Genomic DNA, 9,112 nt, shown 5'->3' with positions numbered 1-9,112 from the left:
ATGATATAAATAAATATATTCAGTTAATTATGATAGAAAATGCCGATACAAGCGGAGGAGTTGCAAATATTACAATTGAAGGAAATATTAAATTAAGATCAGCTTTAACTATTGCAACTGGTTATAAAGCTGATTTTACAACTTCAAATTCAATTAGAACTGTTTTTGGTTTTGACAGTAGAATATATTCAGTAGACTACAATATATCAGCTAATACCGTAAACATGTTTAATATTAATAGTATACGTATTACAAGTGATATAATAGAATCATCGTATATAAATGGAGGAACTGGTAACGTTATATATTCATTTTTCCCAACTGTAGGTCCTGGATATAAAATTGCTATAGAGCCGTATATCTTAATTTATTTACCAGTAACACTAAAAACAATATCAAAAAGGGAAAATATATTGCTTGATCAAGATGGAAATCTTTTGAGTTTACGAGAAGAAAAAGTAACTACTACATTTCATATAAAAAAAGTAAAATAATTTTTTATATTGTATATAAAAATGAGTAAATATATTAATATTAAAATAAATGTTTCGCAAGGGCAATTAGAAAAACTTAAAAAAAGCAATTGAAGATGGTTATGGAGCTAGTATTAAGTTATCACATTCAGATCTTAATGGTGAACATGTATTAGCTGTAACAAATACACAATTGAATAGAATTAAAAGAGATTATGAAAAAAGGTACGGGTTTAATAATTACTCTAAGTAAAACACAACTAGCACATAATTCTCAAATAGAGGGAGGATTTAATGGTACACTTTTTCCTTTACTTGGTACAGCTGGAAGATTTTTATTATTAAGCGTTGCTCCAGCACTTGCAACAGGTTTTATTAACAGGAGTAGGTTCAGCAGCTGGATCAGCTATGGTTGATTAAATTGATGGAAGGGGTGTTGTGTACTTAAAAAAGAATGGAAAAGGAGTTAAAATGACAGCTGCAGGATCTGGTTTATATTTGAGACCATAGAGTGAGGGAGGTTCTGTAGGTGATGAATTGTACTTACGTAGTGGAAATGGATATACATTGACAGGATCAGGTTTATTATTAAGACCAAATTCACCATTTGCTAATATTCCATTCTTGAATATGATTCTCTGATTTCTTACAATTTTTTTATATGTATAACAAAATGTCAAGATATAATCCGCCATTACATAAATTTATAAATAAATATAGACCAGATGAGCCTCTAAAAATACTTCTTAAAGTACATTATAGGCTACACAAAGATTTAGAGCACCCTTCAGTATTAATAAATTAGAATAAATATGAAATATTTGCACAAAATGACATTAAAATAAAATCTCTATCACATCAGTATATTCTTTTAAAGTTTGGTGTATCAGTTAATGAAGGTGTTGAGTTAGTTGAGTCACTAAAACAAGAACTTAAATTAAAAATGTTAAGTTTACAAAATTCTGTAATATCAGGGACTGTTGATGATATTGTAGTAAATGTTGTTAATAATTCTAATTCTGATGTATTGATTAAAAAAGGAGTTTATGTTTTGTTAATTTATTGTAAATATTTAAAAAAAAAGAATATAATCAGGGCCGTACCAAGGGCGGGGCCAGCCGGGCCGCGGCCTGAGGCGCCAAAATTGGGAGAGCGCAAAATTCCCCAAATTAATTTATTTATTTTCACATTATGAAACTAATTTGCGTGGCGTCACTTTTATGTTGATAAGAAAATTAATTAAAATTGCGCCTTCTGACGAACTTTAAAATAAAAGCTCATTTACCAAACAGAAGAGCGCCCTTAAACACTAAAAAGTTGTATTTTCTGAACATTATTTTTTACAATGAATCGTGCAAAAAAATTATCTGGTGCTGAATTTAAGAAGAAAAGAAGAGACCGTCTTGAAAGTGACGCAAAACTAAGAAATTGTTTTAAGAAGTGGTTGGTAACAAACTCTTCTGTGGAAAAACAAATTATTTCAGAGGATATTTGCAATGAAGTTGATAATGATTCAACAGCTGAAGTTGCTGCTACATCTTTAATTACTGACTTAAATTCATATCATCCATTGGAATTAATTGAAGAGGAGATTTTTATTGGCCAAAGTCAAGACGAATTTGGACCAAATGATTCAGAAGCACAAGAAGATAGAAATTCTCAGCTTTCCAAACCAATTGAAATGGGCAACAGTGAATTTCCTCCTGAAATCTCAGAAATTTCAGCAACAATTCATATCATCCATTGGAATTAATTGAAGAGGAGATTTTTATTGGCCAAAGTCAAGACGAATTTGGACCAAATGATTCAGAAGCACAAGAAGATAGAAATTCTCAGCTTTCCAAACCAATTGAAATGGGCAACAGTGAATTTCCTCCTGAAATCTCAGAAATTTCAGCAACCTCAGGAGAAAACTTTCAACACAGTGATCCAGCTACATGGCCTAAAATGACAGATAAAACAAGGTGCTTTTTGATTCAGCATGGGCCGGAGCAAGAAAGAAGAGAATTTTTCCCAAACACACTTTGTGACTTTGACAACAGAATGCGACACTTCAGCTCAAAATGGTATGAAAAAATTCATCCCAATGGTGAAAAATTTGTTTGCTACTGGCTGCTGTACAGCAACAAAAAATATTCTTTGTTTTGTTTTTGCTGTCTGCTATTTTCAACGACAAAAACCAACAATTTTTCAGAAATTTCAAAAGGATTTTGTGACTGGAAAAAACTAAACCCAAGAATTCCAGAACAAGAAAACAGCAATGAACACCAAAGATGCTATTCTGATTGGAAAAATCTGGAAAAAAATCTCAAGGAAGGAAAGACCTTTGATCTGCAAAGAAAATGATCTGAAAGAATTCTGATCTGCAGAGAGTTATCAACGGAGTGATGAAAAAGTGGAGAGATATCTTGAAAGTGATTGTTGATGCAATTTTGTTCTGTGCCAAGAACAATCTTGCCCTTCGGGGTTCAACAGAAGTAATTGGAGAGCAAAACAATGGCATCTTTCTGAACTTAATTGAGCTGATAAGCCATTATTATCCTTTAGTGGCTGAACACGTTGCATCCGTTAAGGCAAAGAAAACCACAACATCCTACTTTTTTCCTCGAATTCAAACTGAGCTGATTGAGTTACTTGGGCAGAAAGTCAGGAATGAAATTTTGTCAAATGTCAGAGAAGCTAAATACTACTCTGTTTTGTTTGACTGCACTCCAGATGCCTCCCACAAAGAGCAGATGACCCAAATAATCAGGTATGTCCACATCACTGAGGAAACCTGTACAATTGAGGAAAGCTTTGTGGACTTCATTGAATCTCACGAAAAAACTGGAAAGGGCCTTGCAGCTGAAATCACCGAAAAACTGGAGAAGGATGGCCTGAGCATTTCGATTGTCGGGGCCAAGGTTACGACAATGGAGCCAATATGTCTGAAAAATATAATGGCGTCCAAGCTCACATCCATTCTCTGAATGAGTTTGCAAGATTTGTTCCATGTGCAGCTCACACTTTAAACCTTGTTGGTGTCCATGCTGCTGAAGTTTCTCCATTCATGATTACATTCTTTGGAAAAGTTCAAGCCATCTTTAACTTTTTCTCAAGTTCTACCTTAAGATGGGAAAAACTGATGAAAACATTGACCATCTCACTAAAGGGAAATAGTGATACAAGATGGTCTGCCAAAAAAGAAGCAATCATCCCACTACACAGACAAATAAAAGAAGTTATTCAAGTTTTGGAATCCATAATTCACACTCCCAAGACAAATGCTGTCTCAGTTTGCAGTGCAAAAGAGCTCATTGTTCAAATTGATTTCAGTTTTCTGTGTTTGTTGGATTTTTGGTGTCAAATTCTTTCTTTAATTGACCGGGAAAACAAATGCTTCAGTCTAAAAACATTTCAATTGACATTGCAGCAAAAAAAATGAAAGGACTGAAAGCTTCCATTCAGAATCTGAGAGATGTTGAGGTGGACAACATTATCAAAGCTGCTGCAGAAACAGCTATCCAAATTGGAATTAAAGGAGACTTTTCTATGAAGAGAAAGCGCAAAGTGAAGCAGATGGCTCTTTATGAAGCTGAAGATGACTTTTGCCGTTTGTCACCAGAAACAGATTTTGGATCCCAGTGCAACCTTGTGTTTGACAGCATTCTCACACAAATCGAGTGGCGGTTTGAAGCTATGTCTGCAGTATCCTCAGATTTTGACTTCCTCAGTGGACATTCTCTCTCCAAAAGTTCAGTGGATGAACTTAAGACTAAAGCCAAAAATTTGTCTAAAATTTACAAGGCAGATTTAGATTCTTCAGATTTCCAGTCAGAAATGGCAAGCTTTAAATATCAAGCTGCTGCCATGATGGAAAACTTTGAAAAATCTAGCCCGATGGACATTTTGCAGCTCATTCATAAATACTTATTGACTGATGCTTATCCTAACACGGCAATTGCTATTCGCATCTTCCTCACCTTACCAGTTACAGTTGCCACGTGTGAAAGAAGTTTCAGTAAACTTAAGATCATAAAAAACTATTTGAGATCAAGTATGGGCCAAGAACGTTTGTCTTGTCTGGCAGTAGTTTCAATTGAACATGAAGTGGCCAACGCACTTGATTTTGATGATGTCATTAGTGACTTTGCCTCCAAAAAAGCGAGAAAAGTGAACTTGAACTGAAGTTTGTGAAACATTGGTGACAAATTGTTCTTTTAACTTGATGCGATAAATTTTGTGATGAATAATTAATTTTTTTTCATGTAAATATATATATATAATGTGTTTTTTGTATATTTTTTTGGGAGATGGGCGCAATTTTAATTGCTTGCCCGAAGCGCAAAGTTGGCCTGGTACGGCCCTGAATATAATAAAATATACCCAAATCTTTCAAATGCACCTAATGAAGAAAATGAGATTATTAGTGGACATATATCGTCTAAACACAATTAATGATATTCAAAAAGAAATAGAGTGTGAGAGAGAAAAGTGAAATATGTTAAGTAAAAAATCCTAGAGCTGTAAAAATAATTTCAACAATTGATAATGCACGACTAGCAGGCACTATGACACTTGGAACTGTTGGAATTGGTATTTTAGCAACCATAGTTGCGGCACCATTAGGCACTGCGGTTCCATTAGGCACTGCGGCACCATTAGGCATTGCGGCACCATTAGTTATTGCATGTGAGACTGTAGCATTAGAAGCAGGTGTTTTATCATTAATAGGAGGGCAAGTTAATAAAAAATTAAATTTAAAAGCAGAAAAGTATGAAAAGATTAAAGTACTTGCTGATTCAAAACTAAATACAATATATGACTATATTTCTAAAGCTTTATAAATTTATAAATGAAAGTGAATTTAAAATAATATTAGTGAACTTGAAAAATTTAAAGTCATGCTTGAACAAATTAGAGCAAGTGCAAAAGAATTAATTAATGAATTTACAGTTAGACTTAGAAAAATTGTACAAGCCATTAATTGTCAGTCAAGATGGAATAAAAGAAAAACTCATCTAAATTGCAAGACCAAGCTAATAAATTTGCACTCTTTTTTTCAAATTCTTATCCTGAAATAATGGCTGAGAAAGTAAATAGAGAGATAACGAAATCTGATTCTAAAGAACTATTGCCTTCTCATGAAGAAAATAAAGCTATGAAGCTCGGGAAAATTGCAACTGATTATCTAAGAATGTATACTAGTAGTAAAAAATCTACAGATACTACATTTGCAATACATTCTAAAGATGATGTATTATATATTGTAAAACAGCCAATACATATTAATGATGATGATATAATTATTGATGGTGAAACATATTATGGTACTCCTGGTCTTTGGGAGTTGATAACAAAGTTTAATCCTAATAAGGCAATATATAATGAAAATGACCTTTAAAAATATCGAGATATAATAATACAAACAGATGCAATTACTGCTGAAAACCCATACAAACCAAAGTCATCTCGGAGTGGAAAATACAGAGAAACAATAGCCCCCGTTTGGAGAGACAAAAACAAAAACAAAAAAAGGGAAGCGTGAATCAAAAGGTGATACAAACTTTAATTCCTCCTAGAGACCCTAATGCGTAAATTGAAATGCTTGAATTACGTATAGCTGCATGGAAAGCAGGTAATACTGGATCAAGAAATGAAGCTGTTGCAATTTGTGATGAATTATTACGACAAGGTGTAATAAATAGTTTACAGTATAAAGCAATACAAAATAGTTTAAAATTATATATCAGTGCATACAAAAAAATATATAGTACATAAAAAATATATTAAAAAAATATATATAGTACATAAAATATGCTAGTTTTTCATAATAAGAGACATATAAAGAAACATGCTATTGGAGGAAGTGGTATATTTGAAAGTATAAAAGGTTTATTTAAACGAATAAAAGCGTCAAATGTATCAAGAGTATCATCAGCTATGTTGAAGCAGTTAGCTGCTAGTGATTTAGGAAAAACTGCAATAACTGCTAAATCAGCAGGACAAGAACTTTCAACATCAGCGATAGAAGCTGCTAGAAATGCTGCAGTTGAAAAAAGAAGACAAATAATTGATAAAGCATCTTCAAAAATAGTTTCACAACCAAACACTGCGGCAAATAAAAAATTGGAGAAATAATTTCAAATTTGATTGGATCTAAAGATCTAATGAATAATGGATCTAATGATCTAAAGAAATCTGAATCTAAAGATCTAAGAAATAATGGAGATGATGTAACAACTAATGTAAATAAAATAATGATGGGATCTGCAATAAGATCAGTAAAAAAAGTATCAAATGAAAATGCTATAAAAATAGAAGATCTAGTTAAAAAAGGACGCGGTCTTCGTAATTTTTTATATAATTATTAGTTTTTTTAAGAATTGTCAATCAAAATTTTTTTTTTTATATTGAATATATAAAAAAAAAAGATAACTTCTGAAGTACAAAATTTTACAGAAATGCCTATTGTAGATAATGGAATTGAAAGATTTGAGTTCCATGAATATGAGCCAGTGGCCCGTACAAATCAAAATAGTGCTGGAGAAATAAGAGTCAACGTTGAGAAACAAGATTTGTTCACACTTCCACCTGAAGCTTTTCTCTTATTCGAAGGACAAATTGTTAAATTTGCTGATGGAACAGCTTATGCTAATACAGATGCAACGACGCTTACAAATAATGGTATTATGCATTTATTTTGTCAAATATCATACCAATTATCAAACTATTCATCACCCAGGTCAAGCAACTACAATGTTAGGAATGCTTAAATACCCAAATGACTTTCAATTAGCGCAAGGATTAAATCAATTATGGTATAAAGATACCGCAACAACAGCAGTACTTGCTGATAACTCAGGGTTTGCATTAAGACAAGCATACATAATTCAGAAACCAACTACGAAAGAAACATTTTTATTTTCCATACCTTTAAGATATATTTTTGGATTCTGTGATGATTACAACAAAGTTATTTATGGGTTTAAACATACAATAACTCTTATAAGAAAAAGTGATGTTGACGCAATTTTTAAGCTTGCTGCTGCAGCTTTAAGAAAAGTTAATCTTAATAAAATATCATTGTTTATACCACATGTGATCCCATCAGATGTAGAAAGGATTAATCTTTATAAATCTATCAAATCAAAAGTGACACTTCCAGTAAGTTTTCGCGCGCCTCAGTGTGATACTATATATGTTCCACTATCTAATACATTTTCTTGGAGATTGAGCGTAAAGACATCTCCTGAAAAACCAAGATACATTATTGTTGCATTTCAAACAAGTAAGGATGGAGACCAAAATGCTAATACTTCAGTATTTGATTATTGCGACTTGAAAAATATGCACATTGTGCTTAATCAAGAAAGATATCCTGCTGCTGACTATAATTTGTCATTCTAAAATCAGCAATTTTCAAGAGGTTATAGAGATGCAGCGGTGTTTAGTGTAAAATTTTATGGAATGAATGAATTGATCACACACACCAATATAACTCTTTCTGACTATAAAGATTTATACCCACTTTTTGTTCATCAGAAGGATTAAAATCATCAACAATAGATGTACAAATTAAAGCAACATTTAATACGGCTGTTCCAGCAGGAACAAATAAATACAGGAGATTCACGTATGCAGGGATTTCATTGGATTTGCTGGTACAAAGACGGAGATAAAAAACTAAGTTTTGACTCTTATGGACAACCACAACCAGTTGAAGTTTTTAATTATTTAAAAAGTCCTGTTTATTATAATAGTGATGGAATTCAATTTGGGAATACCTCATTGTGTGGACACTTGTGTTTATATATTTAAAAAAAACTAGATGAAGGACATGATTTTCAGAATATTATTAATAATCTATGGTAAGTTTTTTTTTAAATCTAGTTAAAAAAATTTTCTTTATATATAAAAAACAAAAATGCCTGTTGATAAATTTAAACGCGACACTACTATATCTGTAGATAGTTTAACAATATCTCAAGCTACTAACTTGTTCATTAGGAGAGATGGACAAAATAATGCAGCTAGTAATATTATTATGAATTCTAATAAATTAATAAATGTAGCAGAACCTACTAACTCACATGATGCTGCAACAAAAAATTATGTTGATAATAAAACACTTAATCTTAATGAACTAGGAATAACACCAAATTCAAATTTAACGTGCCTTGGAGTAAAACAACAGACTATTCCACCAAATACAGGTGCTGGTGCAACAACAATTTTGCAACAACAACCTTCTGGTCCTGGTATTCTCAGATAACTATGGTTAGCATTCCAAGGATTAGATCCTAATCATAATGTGCCAGGTAACGTATTTCTTAGAATATACGCAGATCATACACTTTGCATTGGAGATTATTCTACTTCTACAGATAGTGTTGGAATAAATGATATTGGTTTAGCCTGTGATTTTTTATTTTCACCACTTGACCCACTTGACCACTCATTTTATGCAAACTCTTTACAAGGTTGTAATGTACATACGGCTAATGCATTAGGAGGATACTTTACACTAGATTTACCATTTACTTCTAGTCTAGTAATTCAATTATACAATAAAACTAGTAATTCACTAACATATTGGTTACAACCTTTTATTACAATAACTACATCAGTACCTCAATCATTATCATCTGTTAAATTAT

General features: G+C 32.2%; 3 protein-coding genes across 3 annotated transcripts; all 3 read left to right on the top strand.

The window, feature by feature from the left end:
- Positions 1-2,327: 2,327 nt before the first annotated feature.
- LOC136086078 (zinc finger MYM-type protein 5-like) lies at positions 2,328-2,819 on the top strand. Its single transcript, XM_065808346.1, has one exon. The coding sequence runs from the start codon at positions 2,328-2,330 to the stop codon at positions 2,817-2,819; it is 492 nt and encodes a 163-aa protein (XP_065664418.1).
- Positions 2,820-3,893: 1,074 nt separating this feature from the next.
- Positions 3,894-4,640, top strand: LOC136086077 (zinc finger MYM-type protein 1-like). The gene has a single exon (XM_065808345.1). The coding sequence runs from the start codon at positions 3,894-3,896 to the stop codon at positions 4,638-4,640; it is 747 nt and encodes a 248-aa protein (XP_065664417.1).
- A 1,982-nt stretch (positions 4,641-6,622) lies between these two features.
- Positions 6,623-7,862, top strand: LOC136086076 (uncharacterized). The gene is made up of 3 exons (XM_065808344.1): positions 6,623-6,803; positions 6,900-7,139; positions 7,198-7,862. The coding sequence occupies exons 1-3, from the start codon at positions 6,623-6,625 to the stop codon at positions 7,860-7,862; spliced, it is 1,086 nt and encodes a 361-aa protein (XP_065664416.1).
- The last annotated feature ends 1,250 nt before the right edge of the window (positions 7,863-9,112 follow it).

This window comes from Hydra vulgaris, chromosome 10 (assembly GCF_038396675.1).
Source record: "Hydra vulgaris chromosome 10, alternate assembly HydraT2T_AEP".
NCBI classification, from domain to species: domain Eukaryota; kingdom Metazoa; phylum Cnidaria; class Hydrozoa; order Anthoathecata; family Hydridae; genus Hydra; species Hydra vulgaris.
Note: the sequence above shows the minus strand (reverse complement) of the source record. Positions and strands in the feature narration are given on the sequence as shown.

What these genes read in the sequence shown, in the direction of transcription:
- LOC136086076 (XM_065808344.1), top strand. Translation starts at nt 6,623, where the DNA reads ATGAATAATGGATCTAATGATCTAAAGAAATCTGAATCTAAAGATCTA. An exon ending in TAAAAAAGGACGCGGTCTTC is followed by an intron (nt 6,804 to 6,899) that starts GTAATTTTTTAT and finishes TAACTTCTGAAG; the next exon opens with TACAAAATTTTACAGAAATG. An exon ending in AACGACGCTTACAAATAATG is followed by an intron (nt 7,140 to 7,197) that starts GTATTATGCATT and finishes TTCATCACCCAG; the next exon opens with GTCAAGCAACTACAATGTTA.
- LOC136086077 (XM_065808345.1), top strand. Translation starts at nt 3,894, where the DNA reads ATGAAAGGACTGAAAGCTTCCATTCAGAATCTGAGAGATGTTGAGGTG.
- LOC136086078 (XM_065808346.1), top strand. Translation starts at nt 2,328, where the DNA reads ATGGGCAACAGTGAATTTCCTCCTGAAATCTCAGAAATTTCAGCAACC.